Source organism: Rhineura floridana, chromosome 8 (assembly GCF_030035675.1).
Source record: "Rhineura floridana isolate rRhiFlo1 chromosome 8, rRhiFlo1.hap2, whole genome shotgun sequence".
Taxonomy (NCBI): Eukaryota; Metazoa; Chordata; class Lepidosauria; order Squamata; family Rhineuridae; genus Rhineura; species Rhineura floridana.
The window spans coordinates 51929482-51955718 of NC_084487.1; the positions used below are offsets into that span (position 1 = coordinate 51929482).

Genomic DNA, 26237 nt, shown 5'->3' on the forward strand with positions numbered 1-26237 from the left:
AAATCCTCTGTATCTTCCTAGGAGGGTATCCTTTCTCACTAGGTACGGGGTCACCCATTTTGCAGCTTCTCCCTCCAGGAGGCTGATCACGAAGGCCACTTTAGCCCCATCATTCGGAAATTCTGCATTCCTGACATCCAAGTATAGCTCACATTGAGCCACGAAAGTTGCCAACTGATCACTTTGCCCCGCATACTTTGGGGGTAATCCAATGGGAACCTTCACCGCCGCGGCTGGAGGGGCTGCCCGCATCCGATCGACCGTGGCTTGCAAGGCCTGATTATCCATTTTCAGCGCCTTGACTGCTGCCAGCAAGGTTTGAACATCCGTCTGCAGATCAGCCACATTAGCCCTCAAAAGTCTCACTTCTTCCATCTCAGAAGTGGGATTTGTTCCCCCCGCTGCTCCCTTTGACATCTTGTCACGGTCAAGTGAAGAGAGCGTGGAGGGTGATTTAGATGGCTCTGTCAAGCTGTCAGGCCCAGGATGGGACTCAGGAACCAGGCTTGTGGTTGAAAGCAATTCAGATTTTATTAAGGTAATATCCAAACATAGACTGCGCTTTCTCATGAAGCAACACAGAGTTATAGATCCTGCAACATGGAAGAAAGTTGACAGAGCAAGGGACCGCTTTCCCGCCTGTCTCTTAAGAGGGGGGCAAACGGGCGTGAAGCCTTTCACTCCTCCTTACCGGACCCTCGGTCACCACCCTCCTGCCCCCCTTCCTCTCCTGTCTTTTCAACTGTCTTCACGTACGTGGCGACGGGGGAAGCACGGGCCCCTCCTCTTCTGAAGTCTCCGACTCTGGTATGGGAGAGAGGGGGGGTCAAGCCTCAAACTGTCTTGCAATCTCTCGCCGCTTTTCTCTGGCTCAGGAGGCAGCGTGGGAACTTCGAGGGAAGACTCCAGTTCTGTGAGACCGTCAAGGTCTCCGTTGCTATGCAACGCTATCTCTGGAATTTCCTCTCCTTCTCCAGTCTGCTCTAACGAACTGGGCCCCTCCTCCTCCGTTTCTGAATCCTCATACCCCCAACCTGGCACCTGGTAGTCTGACGCCCTGACAGGAGGCGTGTATTACAACAAGTTATTTCTGCTGAGTAGCCAGGAGGAGGTCCCTCCCTATTAGGGGCTGCTTTGGTACATCCCACGTGATGTCGGAGCACCTGAGGAAAATGTACCATTGGTATCACCTGAAGGGTGATTTTCTCAGGTGCTCCGACATCACGGCCCTCCCTTTGTGGAGGATTTGGGTTTTTTTGCTACCTTACTGATTATCTCTCTTTAGAGTTATAGTATTTAAAATTTGTCACCAAGTCAAGACCAATTTGGACCTGTTTATTATGCTTATGATCTTTGGGTTATGCTTTGGGACAGTTTCCTTGCTTTTAGGCCCATTGGCCTTTTCTGTCTTTTCAGATATATGTCTCACTTCGGTCTCATCGCGAATGAACTGGAGTGGGAGGGGCTCGATGCCCCAGGTCTTGACTTGGATCCATTCTTGCCTTCGGACGCTAGATGGCGCTATATCCCACATGATGTCAGAGCACCTGAGAAAATCACCCTTCAGGTGATACCAATGGTACATTTCCCCCCACCATTGTAGGTGCTCCATCTGTTGCAACACTGACGAGTTTATCCAGTGGAATATCAGCATTTGTTAAGGCTCTGTCAAGTGCATTTTTAATGTCAACACCACGAGTTGTTTCTTTTAGTGCCACTAAGTCCAACATCTCTTCTTTCATAGTTACATCAGAGAAAACATAATGAACAAATACTGCCAGTTCTGGGTTGTCTTGTATGTCTGTAGATTCGTCAAGAGCAAAGCTGAATGCAAGGGAATTCTTTAAATCATTTTGCATTTTGCCTGCAACATCAGCACTGATCTGGGAGCCACACATATATGTCAAAGAGCTGCATGTGGCTCGCGAGCCATGGTTTGGCCACCCCTGTTATATAGAATGCGAGATGTAGGAGGTCTTGGGTATCCTAACCTGAGACTTTATTATGAAGCTTTTCAGCTAAAGCATATTATCAGAAGGTCTAAGGATGTCTCTTGGGTTCAATTCGAAGCCCCCATTGCAAAACCCTTGGTAACCGCTGTACCATTTCTCCCTCTGTCATGGCATGAAGTACACAAGGTGTCAAACCCATTTTGGAAGTCAGCTCTAGTAGTCTGGAGAAGATGGGTAGATGTATTGGCTCCCAAGCCATCCCCTCTTATTCCGATACTAGACCACCCAGATTTTTTTTGACAGGGCTCCACTAGGTTCGTGATTTCATTGTTCGAGGCACGCCTATTTCAGAAGCCTCTATATGAGTTAAGCTAAAAAAGGTAAAGGTGTCCCCGCACTTATAGTGCGAGTCGTTTCCGACTCTTAGGGTGATGTCTTGCAACGTTTACAAGGCAGACCGTATATATGGGGTGGGTTTGCCGTTCCTTCCCCGGCCGTTCTTTACCCCCCAGCGTATGCCGGGTACTCATTTTACCGACTACGGATGGATGGAAGGCTGAGTGGACCTCGACCCCTTTTACCGGAGATTCGACTTCCTCCTTCCGTTGGAATCGAACTCCGGCTGTGAGCAAAACTTCGGCTGCGTTACTGCCGCTTACCACTTTGCTCAAAGCAAATTGGTTTCAAATAGCACAAATCACCATATTTACAAAATGTTTAGTTGCCAGAGGGGAGGGCATATGTTCTTTCACAACATTTGAACATCTCTGCTTTAAAGAAGATTCTGACTTGAAGGGGGCAGCATCAATGCTATATAGATGGTTAGAAAATCTATGGGTCACTCTTCTGTGTTAAAAGAGACATGGGAGAGAGAGATGGGTGCAACTATTCAAGATAACCCCTGGGAAAAGGTTTGGACTAGACCCCCACTTAAAACGATCTCAGCCAGGATTCAGGAGATGACATTGAAACTCATATTCAGGTGGCACTGGACTCCTCTCAGATTATTCCATATAAATAAGTTACACTCCCTGAAATGTTGGAGTGGTTGTAATGCCCTGAGATCAGACGAACATATGTGATGGGACTGTGGTCCTATAAAAAATTTCTGGAAAGCAGTGTTCGAAGAAATTTCTAAGATTGTAGGTCAGCCACTGGTACCTGACACAGTGATGGCATTGTTATCGCTGGAAAACTATCACAATCTTAAGGTGATCCATAAAGAGCTGGTGGGATTCTTACTATCGGCAGCCCATCTGGAAATTTCAGCCAAATGGAAGACAGGTATAGATCTATCACTTGATAACTGGTTGCTTAAAATTTGGGAGACTGCACTTTCAGAGTGTCTTACACAATACAGCAGGGTAGTAGATAGACAATCCAAACAGATAAATTTAATGCAAACTGGTTCCTGCTTTTGAGCTACGTTAACTGTTTTACAAATGCTGTACTCCCTTCGGTAAAGCATATTTTATTATGGAGAAGTTATGTTTGTTCTCACAGGGATGATTCTGTATGATACATTTTTTTATACATCTGCTTTCCTTTTCCCCTTTTTCTCTCCTCTCCCCCTCCTCCATTTGTTTTGTTTTAGTCTTTTCTTTCCTCTTTTTCTTCTCCCTTTTCCCTAAAACAAAGTGTAGATCAATGAAATAAGTATGGTGTAATTAAAATGTTTGACTTGACATAATGTACACCTTTATTGGTTAATGTTAATGATGGTTTATTGACCCTGTTGTTTGAGAGGTTTACAGGGACATGTTATAGTAAAAGCTTTTAATAAAATGTTATTAAAAAAAGAAATTAATGAACCTAAGTTAGTCATAACTTCAGAGGGTCCACTCTGAGTGGACTGGCACTGAATACCGCCCTATATGTTTCAACTAATGTCTAGTTTAAGTGAAACCTTTTTGGTGGTGCCGCAAGTTGGGAGTACCCGGTTGGCATTGAGCCGTGACAGGATCTTTTCAGCTGCGGTTCCCTATATGTGGAATGCCCTCCCTGGTGAGGTGTGTCTGTCTCATTATTGACTAAGGAGGAATTTAAAAACATTCCTCTTTACCAAGGCACTTGATGGTTGAAATACACTGTTCCTGGCAACCCTGGTTGAGATAATGTTTAAACTGTTTTTAGTATGTTTTTAAAAAAAATGTTTTATCAATAACGTGTTTGCTGCCTTGGGCTCCTTTGGGAGGAAGGGTGGGATATAAATAAAATCAACAATAATAATTAATCTAGTATTTATTGCTCTTTAAAAATGATTTTCATATTAGTCCTCTGTCAAGGGAAGCAAGAACATGGCAGTTTGTTGTTTTGGCCATTCCTAGAAGTAAATCCTAATTGCTATGTGTGATTTTATTTATTAGCAAGCAGTAAAACTTTTCGATCAGTTGCATATTTAAATAAGTCCTATAAACTTCGTATAAATTTATCCACTTAGAGGTGTTGTATGGTGCAGTGTGCCTTTCCATGGCTGCAGTGGCGTCTATTATGAGTGGCTTATTACAGGTAAGTGTCTAATGACTATTCAGTCTTAATCTGCTTTAAAAGAAGTGCCACTGTTGTAGATGTGTATACTTCCAAAAGATAGAGCTCTGCTGGTTGCTTCTGTGGCACTGGAGCAGAGTTCTGACCATTGGCCCCCATCCTTCCCAAAGGCACTCTGAGAAAGAAGAACTGTGGTGACACAGGCTCTCCTGTGCTGCCAAAGGTAACAGCAGAGCTGCTGTTTTCAAAAAAGTAAAAGAAAGGGAAGACAAGATGCCTGTGCTCCCCTGAAAGGCCACAAATTGCTTGAGTTGCCTCATTTTGCCTGACAGGACCCTCTGTAATTGGGTGAATTGCAAAGCTGGGTGAAACCAGCCCTTGTTTGCTCTTTGATAATTATGTAGATTATATTATATTGAGAAATTCACACAACTCTTTCCTGTGTTCAGGTAGATTGTCCCAGGTAGTCATATATTATTCTGCCTATTGGTGTTTTTAAAGCACTTACTGCGGTAAGGATGCAGTTAATACCATTGGGGTTTTTTATTTTCCAGTGCATGAAGTTGGTTGGGATGGGGTGGGATGTCATCCCACTTTTTTCAGGCATGTCTAAAACCATCCTTTCAACAGATATAATTGATTCTGACACAATCTGAAACAAAACAATTGTACTGCCTTTTGTCCAGTTTCAAACATAGTGATTTCAAAAGCAAAAATGTATTTATTTCATATATGAATTGCTTTCTATGATGCATCTCAAAGCGATTTACAATAAAATCATAAATAAAACATTACTATATAAAAAGTTAAAACAGTTGCACATAAACATTTAAAATTACATGCAAAACAATAAAAAATTACATATATAACTACAATTACAAATCCAGTATAGATACCAAGTGGGATAATATCTGTTTAGATTGCATATAATCTGAGGGAGGAAGGAAAGTATTCAATATCCTTCCGTATACCCACTCCCATCTTGTTTGGGGAAAGGCCCAGCAACGATTGATTCCCCTCCCCCCTATTTCCCAGTCATATGTCTCATAGATAGATAGCAAGGTGCCAGCTTAGCTCTCTAGCTGTTATTTTGGCTTAAAGTGTGTTTTTTGTCCTTGCTGACTCCAGGCTGTGGGGAAAGAAGTATACAGGCCTCCAAGCCGGGCAAGTTTTCCTTGTTTCAATTACCTAAAGGCCCTGCAACACAATACACACTTAGTCCTCTCTAGACAGTTGCATCTCTAGGCCGGGCAGGAGGGAAGAAGGGACAGCTAACCAGGTTTGCAGGATATACTTCCCATTGTACTTGATGACTCAGAGAGAAGCCTTGGCTGCTACTGTGATGGCTCAAGAGTACAATCTGGAGGTAAAAGCTCCAGGGTAGGAGATGTGGGGGACTTGGTGGATTCCTCACTATCTTTGCCCAGTCTGACAGAAAGTGAAGCCTGTACTCAGTTTCTGGCATGGGCAAAAATCCTGGTGGCAAAGGAAGGCAAGGGTATGGTGCTCATGGACCTACATTATCAGGGCTGGAGGTTAAACACTTGAGTCATTACACTCACCTCATAAACTACGTTGCAAGGATCAAAAGATGTGCAAGCACAGGAGCCAGTCCCACAGTTGCTCTAGCAATAAACATCATAGAGGTCACCCATGGGCACTAAGGTGCCCAGCAATACAAAAGGACTCAGAAAAAATCTCAGTTATAAAAGTAGCTCCTGCTACAGGTGCCAACCTATGCCCACCATTGTTAAGGGGTGATCAGCCCTGACTTCAGCCAAATCCTCATAGGTCTCTCCCATAGATGTCCCCGTGGTTTTGGTGACTTTAGTGGCACAATGGTATCTCAAGGGGATATTCCTTTACCCTTGTTTCAATGACATCCTGGTTCCAAGAGGTCCCACAAATGAAGCAGATATAAGGAAGTCTCCTTTCTAGAATGGTACTTGCATTAAAAAGTACATACCACTATTTTTTCTCATTGGGTTCAGGAGGCTACAGTAATGGTGTACAAGGCACTGAACATGGTGCACCATTTCTTGCATGGGACAGCTGCCACCTTGTCATTTGGGGGCTGCTTCCCTCTACATATATTTACTAAACATTTTGACATATTTGCCTCTGGATTCTATATTTGCTCAGATGATTCTGCCCCAATAAGCACTCAAGAAATGCTTCTGTGCCTGTCATGTATTGCTACATAGCTACCCTGAAAAATGGATTGCAACAACTAGTGTCCAGTTGCAAATACTCCCTTCCTGGAAAAGATGGTTGAGAGGGTTGTGGTGGAACAGCTGCAGACATTCCTGGATGAAACTGATTATCTGGATCCATTCTAGTCTAGGTTAGCCTTAAAAATACTGAATGCCTTCCTGCCTTCTTCCTGAACAGGAATTTATGGTAAGGAAATAATCCAGTTTCCACTGCTGCATGTTAGAACATAAGATGAGCCCTGATGGATTGGGCCAAAGGCCCATCTAGTCCAGCATCTTGTTCTCAGTGTCACAAACAGTTGTAGAACATCTATGATAAATAAAAAAGGGCTCACAAGGTACTGAGGGGGTAGTATGAGATTGTACCATGAACATTTGGTTAGGACCCTGATTGGAAAAGTAAATGAGGAATAGTTCCAAGAAACCAAGTACACTGTCTGGAATTACATCATGGGAAGAAAGACAGGATATAAATATAATGATTAAATAATAATATATAAATAAAACCACTTTCCTCCCATCTCAGTCTTTACTTAATGAATGGGGACATATGCACACTAGGAACTGAGAACATTTGAACTATTAAGTAGAAAATCCTGCACTTGTGAAAACTGCACTTTACTTTTGCGGATAGATGCCAGCAAAGGTGCAATGCAAACTTTTGAACAATGCTAATAGATGGTATTGCACATCCATACTCTGTTGTAGTAGTTACAGATGGGCAAATACCTCTGGGCTCTTTTTGGACTCATCCAAAAATGAACTAACTTGTTTCCCCCAAAATCCTAAACAAATCGGATCATATCCTGAGTCTGTCTGACTGGCTCCAGAAGTGAAGTGACGCCTCCTATGGTCCCATTAAACATCCTTCCATTGTGAGAACAAATATTTAGTAAGACTAATGTTCTGTTTTTGTTAGTTTCTGCATTTACCAGAGTTTGAGGTTGTTGTTTTTCCTTCCTCAGTCTTCACTCAGTATTTTTGGAATATTTGGTGGACCCCTTTTAGGAATATTTTGTTTGGGCATCCTTTTGCCTTTTGCAAATGCTAAGGTAAGTACTTGTTTTGTATTCTACTTTTACTAAATGAAATGGCGGGAGGGCAATGGTCGTCTTTCATTTTTTAGTATCTCAGAGAGTATGTCTAGAGTCCATTACTTAGCAGCTACACACACACACACTTGTAGACTCTGTGTGAGTGCTTGTGTGTGTGTGTGTGTGTGTGTGTATATATATATATATATATATATATATATATATATATATATATATATATATATAGTTCAGATGTAAAAAGAAACCATGGCTTAGCATTTTGTCAGTAAGCAATTGGGAGCCCAGCGCTCATCCACTCTCTCTCTCTCGTGTGGTGACCCCTGCCATTTACCTGGTTTGATGTAATCCATAGTTTGCCATTTCATCTGAACCAGGAAACTATTGCTTGCCTTCCACCTGGATAAGAGGCAGGAACCCACTGCATGCCTGGGAAGGGGAATATTATTTATTTATTTATTGTACTTATATACCGCCTCATAGCCGAAACTCTCTGGGTGGTTTACAGTAACTAAAAACATTAAAACAAATATACAAATTTAAAAACACATCTTTTAAAAACAATTTAAAACACAATTTAAAAAATTAAAACAATTTAAAAACACGCTAAAATGCCTGGGAGAAGAGGAAAGTCTTGATCTGGTGCTGAAAAGATAACAGTGTTAGCACCAGGCGCATCTCATCAGGGAAATCATTCCTTAATTTGGGGGCCACCACTGAGAAGGCCCTCTTCCTTATTGCCACCCTCTGAGCTTCCCTCAGAGTAGGCACCCAGAGGAGGGCCTTTGATCTTGAATGTAGTGTACGGGTGGGTTCGTATCGGGAGAGGAGTTCTATCAAGTATTGTGGTCCCAAGCCATGTAAGGCTTTATAGGTCAAAACCAGCACCTTGAATCGAATATAAAAGGTTAAGTGATACACCAATCTCAACATTTCTTCCCATTGTAGATAACTTCAAACAATCTATATTGATAAGTCTGCACAGGGAGCAGTCCTTTAATTCTTTACATATTAAAGGACATTGCAATCAATATAAGAACTGCTGTGAATCTCGGGAAATTTGGCAAAGTTGGTAACGGCTTGAGAGAAGTTTGTTTGCTAATGATAACTACAAATAAATAAATAAACCACAGTGAACTACATATTCTTGAATAGAGTTCTCCAAGAAAAAGCATTTGGAGAAAAACAAACACCACAGAAAACTTTGGTTAATAGAATTTCCTTTATTTATTTATTTCATTTGTATCCCGCCCTTCCTCCCAGCAGGAGCCCAGGGCGGCAAACAAAGCACCAAAAAACTTTAAAACATCATAAAAACAAATGTTAAAATACATTAAAACTTTCAATATGATGTTTTAAAAGCTATTGCTTTCTTCACTTAAAAATGTTTCCTCAGTAAGTTACAGGCAGGCTTCCTGATGCAGGGTCCCATATATGCCAAGATATGCACACATCTCTTGTATATATGCAGGCTTCTCTGTAGTTGTATGTGGGTCTGCTTTCTCCTTTATAACAAATGATGAACTGCAACTAGGGATGTTGGAGAATTCCGACAAAAACAGATATGGATGTGGAAGTTGCTGATGTTTGCTTTTTCATTCCATGTCCAGAAAGGAAATTAATCTAGCTAATATGATCAATATTTGCTGCTGTTCCTGCTTTCAGTTCATAAATGATATGTAATTGATTGCGTCTCCTTCCCTTTTGCATTGTGTTTTCTTTGCATTGAAATGAATGGGTGAAATAACATTTGTTGTTGTTGTTATGTGCCTTCAAGTCGATTATGACTTATGGCGACCCTATGAATCAGCAACCTCCAAGAGCATCTGTCATGAACCACCCTGCTTAGATCTTGTAAATTCAGGTCTGTGGCTTCCTTTATGGAATCAATCCATCTCTTGTTTGGCCTTCCTCTTTTTCTACTCCCTGCTGTTTTTCCCAGCATTATTGTCTTTTCTAGTGAATCATGTCTTCTCATTATGTGTCCAAACTATGATAACCTCCATTTCATCATTTTAGCTTCTAGTGATAGTTCTGGTTTAATTTGTTCTAACACCCAATTATTTGTCGTTTTCACAGTCTATGGTATGCACAAAGCTCTCCTCCAGCACCACATTTCAAATGAGTTGATTTTTCTCTTATCCGCCTTTTTCACTGTCCAACTTTCACATCCATACATTGAGATCGGAAATACCATGGTCTGAATGATCCTGACTTTGGTGTTCAGTGATACATCTTTGCATTTGAGGACCTTTTCTAGTTCTCTCACAGCTGCCCTCCCCAGTCCTAGTATTCTTCTGATTTCTTGACTGTAGGTAAGTTAGGTAATTTCACCCATTTTGGTGGAAGAGAAACTAGTGGAACAGAGTTGCTTAGGACTAATACAGGATTGAATGGAAAATGATGCCTTCTTACATCCCTGCCTGCGGCACACCACTGGATTGGGACAAAGGAATATAAAAAACTGGTGCCCTGATAATACCCTGTAAGATTCATTAAATATATGGTAGGGAAATATTTGTGTTAATTTCATTTTAAAAACTGGAGCTAGGCCCTTCAGTTTTTGAAATGATTTTGTTTTGTTTTTTGTTAAGCTTTCATTGTAATTTTCTGCTTTTTAGGGTGCATTTTCAGGTCTACTTTGTGGGTTTCTTATTGTATTGTGGCTTGGAGTTGGGGCCCAGAAACATCCTCCCCCTCCTCACAGAACAAGGCCATTACCCCTTTCAACTGAAGGCTGTCCAAAGCCCAACAGTTCTGTGATTACACAATTAACTACTACTCTGCCTCCTCCAACTTCACCAAGGTATGCACAAGAAGTCCATAAAATATTTGAGTTACAGAATGTTTCATATTGTTTGTTTGTTTTTTATATTGTATATGTTTTGCTATGTTCTTTTAACTGTTTTTTATGGATGCTTTAGTATATTGTCATTGGCCATTTTGGGATTCCTTTTGGAAGGCAAACCATGGCACGAACATTACATGAAATGAAATCGAACAATGATTGTGGGACTAGATTCACTAATAGGCAAAAAACCCTTGCAGTTTAAGAATGTACCTATAGCCAACAGATATTTCTGTCAATCTTTAAAATGTAGGGAAATTGGGCAGCTATACAATTCACAATATATGCATATGGTGAGTGATGGTAAGACCTGCAGTTAGGACTGCATCTCCAAAGATGAATTATATTTTTGTATGTTTGTTGGTGTTCTTACTTTGCTTCTTTTCTGTGTTATTCCTGTTTCTACAGAGAATCGAATCAAAAAATTATATTTCTCTCATTCATCCTAGAAATCTGTGTCAAATTTATTTTTATTAATTTCAAAGCCTTTTTTATTGATCAATGTCATGATGGTGAAGACAGCCTTTTGTTTTTCAAACTGGAGATTATGTTTATTTCTATTTTGGGTACATTAAACAGTTGAATCTGAAACTGCAGTTTCACGTAAAATTAGACTGATTACAATATGTTACTGCTTAAGCAATGGATCTAGCCATTGGGGAAAACAAACTAGGCCTGCCCAAGGTGCATGTGTTCAGCCTGCTGTGCTTAAACCACTCCACTTAAGGAAGGGTGGTCAATTAAAAACAGAGCACACCTAGAATTTTGCTAGAATAGACTTCCCAGGAGGATCCCTACGCCTGTGCAGCCTCTGAGACGAGCTCTCGTCTTGGATGAAACTTTTCCAGTTTAAATTCAGTCAGAAGGCTCTTTTCTGACTGGGAATAATTTCTTCCGGTTAAAGAAGAAACGTGAGATTTCCTACATAGCTTTGTTTTGATTGTTGGAGTCTGGAATTCGTCAGAATTGTCTGTCTTCCAGCAGCTCAGACAGAGCGAGGATTTTTATGCTAGCTCAGCTGGATAAGTGACCCGTTTTTTTATACGGATTAACAGGCAAACATCCTCCTGTCTACATTCATCATTTTCTTATCTATACAGCTAAAGAGATTTGTCAAAGTAACAGCAATTGAGATAACCTAGGTGAGGTAAGACTTTCCTTTTTTTATTCACGGAACTAAGGGGGAAGAAAATATAAATAGCGTATCTTTTTTTTTATTGCAAAAAGCTGACATGGAAAATAGCATTCTAAAGATTAAACGGATGAGAGATTTCTGATTGAAAGAGATAAGACTGGGACTATTTTTCTTGATCTACTTTTTTTTTTTCTTTTTGACGAATCTGCTCATTCTCTCTGCTACTAGCTATTTCGACGCTGTGAACTAAAGCCGTTCTTACACTTCTGGGCAGATAAGAGATAAGGGCTGTCTAGCGTGTGACGTTAGTTTGCTGGAAAGATTAACTCCTTTGTAACTGGTTAAAGAAATAAGCTGCTCTCTGTTTGGGACATTGAAAATTGAAGGAGTTTTGTTCCTTTGGTTTTAAGAATGACAATTAAGAAGATCATGGATGTACAAGAAGGGACTTTATCTCTAGACATGTTTCAGAAAATAATGAATGGGATTAACTCAATAAAACAAGAACTGAGAAATAATAGACAAGCGTGGAGAATTGAATTTCACGAAATGAGACAGGAGCTGAAAGAAACTCAGGATTCTATGAGAAAGGAGAATAAAGATAGATCTGGAAAACAAAAAAAGGATGGAAGAGAAATTAAAGGCAAGGTTCAAACTATGGAGATTGGCTTAATTATGGACATGAAAAAAGATTTGGATTTTCTGGCTGTGATGGATCCTGGAGACAAATATTATAGTTTGGAATTCAGCGCTGTCCTTGAAGGAATTGAAGAGATTGGAGATAAAGATATTATCGGTTCAAGAAAATTCTTGGACTGGAAGGATTTGATGGAACTTGAAATGGAGAAAGTTAACAGAATTAATCCCTGTTTTGTGTCAATGGAAAAACCTTCAAGAGATGTACTAGTGTATCATGTGGAAAAGAGGAACAGAGATGCGGCTTTGCAACAACACTTCAGTGATACGTTTGGATTTGATGGTAAGAAAACATCTGTGATGGAGGAAATTCCTATCAGACTTTTATTATATGACTATGACAGCAAGATTTTTGGGTGCGTAAAGATGGAAGATGGAAGATGGACCCAATATGGATAATGACAGAAGAGCGATTTAAAATTACTGGACTTAGTAGATTTGATGAGTTGGATTAATTGGCATGTTTATTTAGAAAAAAAATTGATTGACATATATCTCAAGGATTGGAAGCTTCTCTTTGACTTTTTGTGGAAGATTAAAATGATATGATGTTAATGAGATTTGAAACCAACTAAGATAACCGTTGGAGGAAGGTGATTTTATAATCTATTAAGAGATAGGTTTGTTATATATTATAGATTTATAGCTGAACTATGACAAATCGGAAGTCAATATTCTTTCTTTTTTATATATATATATATATATTTTCTTTCTTTTTGTATTGTACTAGTTATTGATTTGTGTTGTTTTCTTTTGTATTGTTTTGGTTTTGAAAATTGGAATAAAAATTAATTGAAAAAAAAAAGAATTTTGCTAGAATATATTTCACCTCCCACTGTTTTATCTTGTGTAAACTGAGACACTCCTCGTGTCCACTGGAGACTATTCTGCAGAAAGTAAGTGCCATTATTCCACAATTATTTTTGGAGTTTTTAAAGTGTAAATTATGCAAAGTATTGCTGTACTTCACATATTCACAGAAACAGAAGCCAAAAATAATTTCCTATAGGAGGCTTCACTAAAATTGCAAAGTAAATAAATTTGTTTAAAGTGACTATCTGAACTATATCAGCTGTCTTAATACTGTTGCTTCCTCCCTGCTAAAACAAGATCAGCACAGCACATGTTTTGTTTCTGTTATTTGGGCTGATTGCAGGTGTTGTCACCACTCACCGTATGCTCAGAGGCACACGTTACCAAATTCTTCCAAGCTGCCCGGGAAGTGGATTGGATTGTGAAAGACCAACCTAAATTGTTTGCATTTTTAGAAATTTGTAGGGCAGTCCAATATCTCAGAGAGGAGGTCAGGTCTCCTGCTCCCCTGGTGCATTCATTGTAGCTATCGAATTTCCCTGCTTTTAAAAATGTGATAGAAATATCTGTTGGCTGTTGGTACGTTCTTAAACTGCAAGATTTTTTGCCTGTTAGTGAATTTTTCTGCTTTTTAATCCACGAGGTAAAAAATGGGATCCTGTGCAAGTTTGCTGAGAATGGATTACTCATTTGCATACTTACTGAGTTCAGTGGGATTTACTGTCCTGTAATCATGCCTAGGATAGGTGAAACTGATCATGGGGAGGAGGAGGGAGGGCAGATGGGAGGATTGGGAATTGGAGCAGGTGGGAGGGGAGGGCAGGTTTGATCATTTGCACGCTTATTGAGTTCAGTGGGATTCACGGGGAGGAGAAGGGAGGGGTGGGGGTTAGGGGGCGGGAGGGGGAAAGGTAGGGGTAGGAGGGAGGATGAAGGGAGGGTAGGTTTTATCATTTGCATTTTTATTGAGTTCAGTGGGATTTATTCCTGTGCAATCATGTTTAGAATATGTGAAACTGACCTGGGGGAAGGGCAGAGAGGAGGGGGGAGTAGGAGGGAGGGGAGAAGATTGGGTGGGTGGGCACTGGGCAGAGGGAAAGTGCCTTTCCTTTCCAAAAGGAAAACAATGTGAACAGTATCATTATTTTGGGGGGTTTCCCCACCTTTTTATTCTGCAGCTGACACGTGTAGTCTCCCAACCAAATTTAAACCAAAGCTGTCCCTTACTACACCCACACCAGAAATTTATTTCACTTTAAACAGTCATGGCTTCCCTCAAAGAATCCTGGGAAGTGTAGTTTGTGAAGGGTGCTGAGAGTCGTTAGGAGATGCCCTGTTCCCCTCACAGAACTACAGTCACAAGAACAGGGGCTGACTGTTAAACTACTCTGGCCACTGGAGCTCTATCAGGGCAATAGGAGTCTCCTCTCAGCACCCTTCACAAACTACACTTCCCATGATTCTTTGGTGGAAGCCATTACTGTTTAAAGTGGAATAAATGCCTGGTGTGGGTGTGGCCACCTTATCAGCCAAGCCAAACCGCTGTTACCCTGGCTTTTAGAACACTGACAGTTGGTTCTTACTGAGCATGCCTGCACTATCATAGACTCCAGTGCTAAATTTCCTAAATTAATTAAAAATCAGCCATGCATTTTTTAAAACTTTTAAACTGCAGAAGATGAAGGTTAGAGTATGGGACAAGGTCAGTAATAGGATTATAGGTATTCTGTAAACATGGCTGATTTTTAATTAATTTCAACAAATTATGAGACCACTGATAGAAAAATGTCCAACAGGGGTCTGAATTTCCCCCCTTTATTTTACACTTTGAATTCTAGATTCTCTCTGAGTGTTTTGTGTATCGGCATGAAAACTTAGAGGATTATTAAACAAGCATTTCTGAGTTCAGGATTATAAGTTTTGTAAGATTTTGATTTGAAATGAGTTTATGAGAAGCAACAGAATGGCATGAGGGGGTATTTTCAATTAACATGGTGGAATGTGAAAAATGAATGCTGGCTGTAGTATACAGCCACTCTAGTGCAAATTAACCAACAAGATTTTAGTTACTTGAATAATGTGGTTTTGTCCACTAACATTAATTTTTAATGGTTATTTTCGAACTTACTAGAGTTTATTTTGTCTGTCTTGAATCTCTTGCTAATCAGTTTCATTAAGTGAAATCCAAGTTTTAGCTATGTAGGGATAGACAAATTTGCCCTGTTTGAATTAGTAATTTTCTTGCTGTTCATTATAACTTGCTTTATAATCTTGGCTAAGCATTCACCATTTTTATAAAATTCCATAACTATATTTGATTTTCTTGTTTATAAAAAGTACTTTTTGATGGCTAAGAGCACCTAGGTAGTGCTCACTTTGTAATCAGTGTTGCAAGACACTGGGAGTGGTGGGTCTTGATGATATCTTGCCATTGTCTGGGGGAATTTTATATATTTAACAGATACATTCAAATCCCTCTTAGAGTGCCAGGGGGAATTAAACATAAACTGTACATAAAATAGGTTAAATATGTAAAATTCCTCTGGAGAGTAATGGCACATCATCAAGAAAACCTGTCACTCTCAATGAGACTTACTCTACATTAATTTCAACTCAAGTGGCAGCAAGGAACCCTAAACACTAGCTAGTGACTTTTAGGTGCCTTAAATTAGCTTTTTAAAACAAAAGAAGCTTTCGTAGCCTCAACCTTGCTACTGCCCTGCCCCACTACCTTACTGTTCTAGTAAGCAGTAGTGGAGGACAGCTCCATGGTGCCTCCTGAAGAGAAGATAGGTAGCCCTCCTAAATGTGCCCGTGCACAAACTACAAATTAATTTGTAATTGATCTCTGCTTGAATTATGAGAATATTAACAGTTTGCTAAAGAGTGCAAGGCTTAGTACACATCTGGTCACTTTTAACTCATCGGGTTCAACTTCCAAACTGACCAATTCATTTCAGTGGCATCACTAGTTATGAGGGGGTCAAAAATTCTCACTATCCACTATTTCCACACTATATATAATTATCTGATTCTTGTAATGACCATGTTTTTTTCTAAACATATTATTTGGTTCAAACGAAAAAGCATTTTTAATGTAAGTGAATTAACATTTCCTCATCCCCTTATTAGCACCTTCTTTGCTAATAAAGCAGAGCATGAGGGGAGGATGCTAACATGATCGTATGTTCCTTTACTAGCAGGAAAGCAGGCAAGAAAATGTTACCTTTTTTCTGCCTCAATAGGCAGAGCAAATTAACACTTTGTTCTGGTTTAAAACTTTCCTCTCCCTGCAGTGCTGTTTACCTGACGGGAGAAACAGCTGAGAGTGGTGAAAAGGGGTCTGGACTGCAGAAAAAAAGTTGATCTTTTCTGGAGCCCACCCCCTTTCTTCCTGCTGCTTGGCTGACCAGTGGGAGAGTATTTTGTGGGCCATGTAAGATTAGGCAGCAGGCCATAAGCAGTCTGGGGAGTACAGGTTGCACCTCTCTGAGCAAGAGATAAGGGGGGATAAGGCATGTTTCTTGGAGACTGTGTATACTGACTGGAGAATGTGCATATTGCCCAGAGAATGTACAAAGTGCATATGTGCACATTCCACAAAGCCTGTTGGAGATCATGTATGGAAATGGACTGCCTTCAAGTCAATTCTGACTTATGGCAATCCTATGAATAGAGTTTCTCCAGTGGGCACCAGGACACCCCCAAGTGGGTATTGTGTTCCTTGCTAGTGCTTGAGGCAGGAAAGAGTTAACACTCCAAAACGACCGATAATGCGGCCCCTCCCACGGAGTGCTAGTTCGTTTTCCTGCCTCGCTTGAGCAGTACTGATTTTCGCCTTGCTCTTCAGTCTGGCCGAGTTATATCTTTATCTTTTTCTCTATGTTATTTATTAGCAGTCAATGTTCCCTTAACTCTTCTCTCAGTGTTGTATATAGCTGTTAGTCCTAAGATTAATTAGTACAATGTTTTCTCCTCAGAAATGAATTTCTCTGTGATTTTTCCAATTAATGTGTTCCCTTAGTGATATTTCCCTCACTTAATGGTTTCCCGGGTAGATTTTCCTCACTAATGAATTTCTCTGTGATTTTCCCTCTTTACATTCCGTTAATATTTCCCTCATTTAATGAATTTCCGGGGCGGTTTCCCTCAGTAATAACTTTCTTTGTGGATTTTTCTGTTAATGATATTTCCCTCTCTTAATGAATTCCGGGGTATTTTTTCTTTGTTTAATGATTGGCACAGTAGTTTTATTTCCTTTATAAATTGGTCCTTCCTGCTAGCAGTGAAATGCCTAAGGAGCAAAAAAGTGTCTCTTCAAGGCTTTCTAAACGAACGGTTGCAGCGCTTGGTGCGGTAGCACCTACAGCTCACTTGCATAAACCAGCAGTTAAAAAGACGAGCCGCTTCAGTGCTCTCGAAGACAGTCGCCATTTTAAGCAAACAGCCTCACAGGCACCGCGCGGCCCAATCACTCTTGCGGTAGCACAGAGAACGGCCGTTAATCAACCTGCACCTGTTTCCCCTGTAAGCGATGAGGTATCAGGGTGGAAAACTTTAAACGCAATTAACGATACTGCGTTCCCTGTAGCTGGTGCGGTAGCACTGCAATCAGAACATAAAAGTATGGACACCGTTAAAGGTGCAGAACAGCCTGTTAGCACTACGGTAGCAGAGCAATCAGGACGCAGGCATATGTCTAAAACAAAACATACAGTTAGCCATACAGCTGAGCAATCAGGAAGGGTTGCTGCTGAGGGAGCCATGGAATATAAGAAAAATGCTTCCTTACAAAGCAGAAGGGCGCTGTATCTAGGACAGCAATCACAGCCATTGAGTACAGTTAATGCTGAATTTCCCTCACAGCAGGAGGGGGTTCCAGATCCTTCAGTCCTTTTTTGCTCGGATTCTGACAACAATGATGAAGAATTTACCGGTTTTAAGACTCATCACCCCGAGCTTCCGCAGGGCACTGGGGCGTTAGAGCCTGCAAATGATATTGCGCCTAATGAGCACAGTCATATTCAGCAGCACAGAGTTTTGCATGAGAGAACTAATCACAATCAACATCAATTTACCTCCACACACATGCCCTCTCTTGCCACCTTGTGTTCAGATCAGGAACTTCAGCAGGTGAAGTCTTTTCATTTAGGAGCTGCAGAATTAAATTATATTAGAAAGGCTCTCATGGGTGATATATCAGCGAAACTAGCTGCGTTTTGCCAATCTTTTCAAGTGAATCCTGTACAGGTACAACAGCGCAGTCATACACCAAAACAAAGTCACTGCCAACACCATATACGACAGTGCAGTGATCAGATGAATCAGGCAGGTTTCCCTGAAGTTGAGCAACATGAGCTCCACACTGAACTTGCAAATAGATCCCCAGATCCACATGATGTGGCCAGAGGTAGAGCACAGGGCTTATTAGCTGACAGACCAGACAGATCAAGGTTTGCTAGGCAACGGTTTATGCACGATGATTCAGTGCTTGATTTTGAAGATGAATCAGATGAATGGAGTGATACTTCGCAACCAGAAGAGCACCACTCCAATAGGTTGTTTCATACCACTTACTATATGCCTCTGCTATGCAAGGCTATGGCGGCTTTAGATTTGAATGATGTTGTTACAGACCAGGCACCTTCTACCTCCAGAGGAGCATCTGTCCTTCCGGAAACAAAGTCTACCGATAAGGTCATTAAGGTACCATCACTGCTCAGACAAATAGTGAAATCTGAATGGGACTCCCCAGTTCAGTCTAACAAGTCAATGACGTATGCTAAGAAACTATACTTATTGGAGCCAGAGTTTATGGAGCAACTGAAAACTCCAGACATTGATTCTCCAATTTCTGCCTTAGTTTCTAGAAACTTCCTTTTAAGAGAAGGGGATGCTCAATTGAAAGATCTTACAGAACGAAAGTTAGATACGGCACTTAAAAAGGTTCATGAAGTGTCAGCATTGTCGGTACGTGCATCTATAGCAGCATCTGTGTTTTCAAGAGCTGCATTATTGTGGTTAGATGAAGTTTTGGAAAATCCAGATCAAGACCAAGACAGACATAGGAAAACAATTTTCAAGGATGCAGGCTTTCATTGCAGATGCAACAATGGATGCTACTCAATTCGCAGCTAGAGCCATGGCTGCTGAAGTCGTAGCTAGGCATATTCTGTGGCTTCGTCATTTGGAGACGGACGTTTCTTCTCACATGGTGTTGGCGACAGAACCATATGCAGGCAAGAAGTTATTTGGTGACAGTGTGCTCAGTGAAGTACTAGTTGAAACAAGAGACAAGAAGAAGGCAATGCCAGTAACAAGTAAAAGACGAGATGACAGGCGTCCTTTTCGCTGTTTTCAGCCATACCAGTCCTTTCGTCCCTCTAGGTTTGGAGGAAGGGGGCACGATTTCCGTGTTAACAGACAAGTTTGGAGTCGTCCAAGAGTCCAGTTGCGCAACCAACAACACTCAGCAGCGCGAACTACAATCTCAGCTACCCACAGAGGTGGAAGGCAATAAAGACAATTCTGACTTATTGCAGATACCGGTCGGGGGCCGCCTGCTGAAATTTGCTCACATTTGGCAGATGACAACATCAGACCGCTGGGTACAGAATGCTCTACAGTATGGGTATCTGATAGAGTTTCACGCTACGCCTCCAAACAGATTTCTCCTGTCCCCTGTTTCAGCACATCCCGAGAAGCGCAGGCTGCTACAACAGGCAATACAACATCTGTTGCAGATAGCAGCCATAGAACCGGTTCTGCAGCACCAGAAATTTCAAGGGGTTTATTCTATTCTCTTTCTTGTGCCCAAAAAAGGAAACAATTGGAGAGCCGTACTCGATCTAAAATTTTTGAACGGATTTGTCAGATACTGGAAATTTTGCATGGAAACATTAGTGTCCATAAAAGAAGCTATTCAGCCTCGCGACTTCCTTGCTTCCATAGATGTAACTGAAGCATATTTACATGTGCCAATCCATCCGCAGCACCGCAAGTTCCTCCGCTTTGTTTACAACAATCACCACTATCAGTACAGGGCAATGCCCTTTGGCTTGGCGTCAGCACCGAGGGTCTTCACAAAAATTATGGTGACCCTTGTCGCGCATCTCCGTCAACATGGGTTGAATCTTTACCCATATTTAGATGACATTCTGATTCGGTCACACACAGCACAGTCAGCTTATCAGGATATTCACACCATACTAGCAGTTCTCCACAATCACGGATTCTTAGTCAACATACCCAAGAGTCATTTGTTCCCTCAACAACGTTTACAGCATTTGGGGGCAATGATAGATACAGAACTGGAGACGATTTCTCTTTCGGAAGACAGGGTTCAAAAGATAAATTTGGCTGTTCAACCACTGTTAGCGAAGTCTGCAGAGGACTTAATGGTCTTAGCACAGGTTTTAGGCATGCTTGTTTCCTCTATCCAAGTTACCCCATGGGCCAGATTTCATGTTCATCCTCTACAATGGACACTGTTACCATACCAGTGGCAGATAGCGCATTCCCTGCATCTCCAGGTTCCTCTGACGTTACGATTAAAAACCGCTCTTCGTTGGTGGACACAGGCTTGCAACCTACACAGAGGATTTTCCTTAAAGGACCCACCACGGGAGACTGTCACATCAGATGCGAGTCTTCAGGGGTGGGGAGCTCACTGCAGAGGTCAAATTCTGCAGGGATCTTGGTCCCCTCACGAATCAAACCAAAGCATCAACTTTCTAGAACTTTGGGCAGCACGGTTGGCGCTGCAGCATTTTGTGCCTTTATTCCATCTCAAACATGTGCTGCTGCGAACAGACAACAACTGTGTGAAAGCGTTCATAAATCATCAAGGAGGGACGAAGTCACTGGTTCTTTATCAGGAGGCATCTCTACTAATTTCCTGGGCAGAGCACACACTCCATTCATTGACAGCGGAATATATAAAGGGAGTAGAGAATGTACAAGCGTGTTCAACCAGATACGCAGCAGGTTCGGAAGGATAGATGTGGATCTTTTCGCTTCAGGTGTAAATCATCAACTGATGAGGTATTACACTCGCTATCCATCTCTCAGAGCAGAGGGTGTAGATGCCCTAAATTCTCCTTGGCCAAAGGCAACACTGTATCTGTTCCCTCCTTTTCCATTGCTATCTCGGGTAGTGAAAAAGGTAAGGATGGAGAGGGCCAATGTTGTTCTACTAGCCCCAGATTGGCCAAGGAGGCCATGGTTCTCAGAGCTAGTCAACCTATCTGTCGAGCCCCCATGGCGTCTGCCTCTTCGACTGGATTTGCTGCTACAAGGACCGCTTCGCCACCCCGATCTTCAATGGTTGAGCTTGACCGCATGGAAATTGAGCGGGGCAAACTGCTGAGGGCTGGATTACCAACGGAAGTGGTCACCACAATATTGGCATCTAGAAGACAGTCCACCATAAGAAGCTACCAGTATACCTGGGCGGCCTTTTTGAAATGGTGTAAGAGGAATCATGTTTCACCTAGGACCTCGGGAATTACAGAGGTGTTATCCTTTTTAAATGCTGGTTTGCAGAACGGGTTGAGACCCAATACTTTGAGACGACAAGCCTCTGCGTTGTCAACAGTCCTGTCTAAGTCTTCTTATGCATCACTGGGAGCTCATCCCTATATGAAACAATTTCTAAGAGGGGCTTCACTATTGTCAGCACCTGTTCATCATCGTTTTCCAACATGGAATCTTCACAAGGTCTTGGCAGCTCTTCAAAAACCGCCATTTGAACCATTGAAAACGTCTACGTTATGAATACTTTCCTTCAAAGTATTATTCCTCATAGCAATAACATCAGCTAGATGAGTATCTGAACTTGGAGCTCTCTCGGTGGCAAAACATCTATGTATCTTCCATACTGACAGAGTTATTTTGCGAACAGATTCTACTTTTGTTCCAAAAGTTAATTCAGCCTTTCACTGTCAGCAGGAATTAGTATTGCCAACATTTTATCCTTCGCCAAAGCATCCTCTAGAGCGCGCTTGGCATTCATTGGATGTGAGGAGAGCACTTAAAGTATATATAAACAGGACTAGGCCAATAAGGCAAACTGATTCTTTGTTTGTTTCTTACCATCCAACTACTCTCGGTAAAAAGGTGTCCTCCTCTACTTTGGCGAGATGGATTAAGGGCTGCATTGCCTTAGCATACAGTTCTCTAAACATACCATTACCTTCAGGCATCGTTGCTCATTCCACTAGAGCAGCGGCTGACACTGCAGCTTATTCAACAAATGCATCTCTTCAAGAAATAAGTACGGCTGCTACTTGGGCAAACCCTAACACTTTTACTAAACGTTATAAAATAGATCTTTATGCTTCAGCTGAAGCAGCTTTTGGGAGGCGAGTTATTCAGCAGGTCCTGAGTGATCATTGAATATTTATGTACCCACCCAATCAATACGTTAGCTCTGGAACATCCCACTTGGGGGTGTCCTGGTGCCCACTGGAGAAGGAACCGTTTTACTCACCAGAAAGGTGTTTCTCAGTGGGCGCCAGGACACCGCCAAGGCCCACCCTGGGATACGAACGACAGGAAACATGATAATAAAATGGGTGGACACTGAAGAGTCAATGATCACTCCTCTCCCATGTATCATTCAGTGGAGTTGGCAGTCGCTCAGAGTAGAGACTGTATAGTTATTTTTACAACTGAAGTGTAGAATGTATGTTTTCATAATTACAGTTAATGTTGCCACAGTTTTTTCGATATGTATAAGTTTATATTTTAAGCTTGGCCAGACGGCGAACTAGCACTCCGTGGGAGGGGCCACATTATCGGTCGTTTTGGAGTGTTAACTCTTTCCTGCCTCAGGCACTAGCAAGGAACACATTACCCACTTGGCGGTGTCCTGGCGCCCACTGAGAAACACCTTTCTGGTGAGTAAAACGGTTCCTTTCATGGTAAGCGGTATTCAGAGGTGGTTTACCATGTATACTGACCAGGAAATGTGCACAGTTCCACATCACACATTCTTCACGAGGCCTGGTGCACATTGCACCGTGCCTGGTTGGTATGCACATTAACTGCTCATCTTACATTCCCCTTGACGTACTATAAGGCAAGTCTAGTAACTTTATTGAAATATGATTTACCATCACTCAGTTTCTTAAAACTTAAAACAAACTTTCATTAATATAGTGGTCCATATGTATGAACATTAAAGAGGAGTGTTTTACCTCCCATAAAACAGAAAATAATTCCATAATCTGTCCCTTGTCTTTAAGATTGTGTGTTAACTGTGCTATCTTATCAATGTCTGCTCAGAAGTCAGTCCTATTGAGTTCAATAGGACTTACTCACAGGTAAGTGTGTATAGCATTGCAACCTTTAGCAGTTTAAATCATGGTATATTTTAACTAGTTTGTGGATATCATTAGATATAATTTTAGGAGGTAATATTAAACTTTTTTCCTTCCAGACCTCTCATTGAAGAATATTGGTGGTACTCACTATCATATCTATACTTCAGCCCATTAGGAACTATGATAACATTTATTGTGGGATCAATCATGAGTGTAGTGACAGGTAAGTCTTTGTAGTTTTGACAAGCATAGAAATTGGTGTCTGTGGTGCATTCACATTTGTATTGCTCTATCTCCTTAATGTAGCAACACAATAATGTAAGACAGTATAAAAGGATCTCAGCTGTTCAAACAATTGCTTCTTTTCTATAATGTTCCCCTTTAAATGTAGGTCTTCAGTGAGCAGCTATATCCATACTAGTAAGTGATATGTGCACAATTTGTATCAACCTTTTTCTGTATAAATGTTTGATCCTGCTACAAGTGTAATCGTAAGCATCTAATCATAATGAGAGATCCCAAGCGGGCATGTGCATCCACATCAAAGGGTCGTAGAGGCATTCTCTCTTTGTTGTTGGATGTCTCTAAGTGGGTTTGGCTCCCCCATCACTCAAAGGTGGGGAACTCTGGCTTCAAAGGAAGCTCCTAGTTGTTCCTTCCTGTTGAGACTTCAGTTTGCTTCCTGCCTTCACTCGGAGCAGTCTACCTGAATACAGTTTTATCTGTATTCAGGCCTACGTCCTTCTTTCTCGTTGTTTCCATTAATTCTGCAATCACTTTCTTCTGTCTTAGTATGTCTTCATATCTTGTTTCTCTGAAAGAAAAGGGAGAAAAAAGCTTCCCTCCTTTGTGTCTTCTCAGATATTGTTTCTGGTGATGATTAGGGAGCCCCTCTCCTTTGTCTCTTCTCAGCCTCTCTTGCCTTCCTTTAATTCTTTCCCACCTTTTTTCTCTCTTCTCCTCCTCGTTCCTGAGGCAAACTGAAATAATTGGAATGGGGAAAGCATTACAGACCACCATGGAGGACGTGGCAGGGGTCCCACCCAGTCAAGCAAAAAACAGAGAAAACATCTGGAAGGAGCTTGAATGTCTAGCTATTGCTAGGAAGAAGTGTGTGGCTGCTGGCCACACTAAATAGATGTTCAGTCTGTAAAAAGGCTAGTGGAGAAACCTGGGTGTCCAGCGAGCATGGAGAAGGGAGCCATCCTGCATCCCACAAGGGGATAAGCATAGACAGGGAAGTAGAACTGATTAAGTGGATTTCTCCTCTGCTCCTTCCTACTGGTGGCAGCCTCCTTATTTTTTAAAAAATTGTTTTTACAGAACCATCAGCAAGCAATCCTCCTCCCCATCCTCCCTTTCCTTGGAGCAGGTGGTGGATGAGGTGGGCAGGAGACTGCTTGCATTGCTGCCACTTTGCTGGGGCACCTAGAAGAACTTAGGCAAAAAATCAAAATTACTTATATACATTTAAACAAAACTAACTGCCATGATGAGATGTTGCCACCCATGCAAGGTTCCAGAATGTGGGCCCAGCAATGAGGTAAGGAAGCTGGATGCCCAGGGGGCACCAATTCACCATCCCCTTTGCATGTTGCATAAGACAACCGTCTCAGTTCACGTCATGATTTGGCTGGCCCTGCCTGGCAGATGAGCAAGTTCCCTGAGGCCTACACATATGTTAGGGAAGAACATAGAAATGGAAACAGAGGAAAAACGAACAGGAACATACCCCATGGCAGCAGACTCCAGTTGAAATAAATAAATAAATAATAATAATAATAATAATAATAATAATAATAAATTTTATTTTTCAGCCGCATATCTGTCCGAGTTAGGGACACTCTAGGCGACGAACAACAAGAATAAAACAATCCATATACATCAACATAATCAAATTTTAAGCTAAAGAAACCATCCGTTAATTCAGTTATAACATAAAATTAATCTGTCCCAATCTTGTAGGCCTGCCTGAACAGCCAGGTCTTCAAGGCTCGGCGATAGCTGGACAGGGAGGAGCATGTCTGAGATCAAAAGGGAGGGAGTTCCAGAGGGTGGGGGCTACAACAGAGAATGCCCTCTCTCTGGTCCGTACCAGCCTAGCTGTTCTCACCGGTGGGACTGAGAGAAGGTCTTGCGAGGCTGATCTCGTCAGGCGGCATAATCGGTGATTCTGGAGGCGTTCCTTCAGATATACTGGGCTGAAACCGTATAGGGTTTTAAAGGTCAACACCAACACCTTGAATTGGGCCCGGTAGACAACTGGTAACCAGTGAAGATCTAATAACACTGGGGTGATATGATCCCAGCGACGGCTATGCGTAATCAAGCGTGCCGCCGCATTTTGTACCAGCTGTAATTTCCGGACCGTTTTCAAGGGTAACCCCACGTAGAGCACATTGCAATAGTCTAGGCGAGAGGAGACCAGGGCATGTATCACCTGAGGGAGCAGATGAACAGGAAGGTAGGGTCGCAATCTCCATATCAGATGTAATTGATACCAGGCTGCCCGGCTCACTGCTGTAATCTGAGCCTCCATGGACAGCTGGGAGTCAAGTATGACCCCAAGACTGCGGACCTGGTCCTTCAGGGGCAAACTTACTCCATCAAGCATCAGGTCAGTAATTCCTAGTTTCCTTTTATCTCCCACAAGTAGTACCTCAGTCTTGTTGGGGTTCAGCTTCAGCCTATTCTCTCCCATCCATCCACTTACGGA

At 41.7% G+C, this 26237-nt stretch overlaps 1 protein-coding gene across 1 annotated transcript in view; it reads left to right on the forward strand.

Annotated features, from left to right (window-relative positions):
- The window catches only part of LOC133363322 (sodium-coupled monocarboxylate transporter 1-like), a 126320-nt gene that overhangs the window by 75377 nt on the left and 24706 nt on the right, over positions 1–26237 (forward strand). The window contains exons 10-13 of the mRNA XM_061582728.1: positions 4393–4460; positions 7618–7704; positions 10326–10510; positions 23638–23744. Of these exons, the coding sequence (XP_061438712.1) occupies positions 4393–4460; positions 7618–7704; positions 10326–10510; positions 23638–23744 (447 nt within the window). The remainder of the gene's footprint in view (positions 1–4392; positions 4461–7617; positions 7705–10325; positions 10511–23637; positions 23745–26237) is intronic.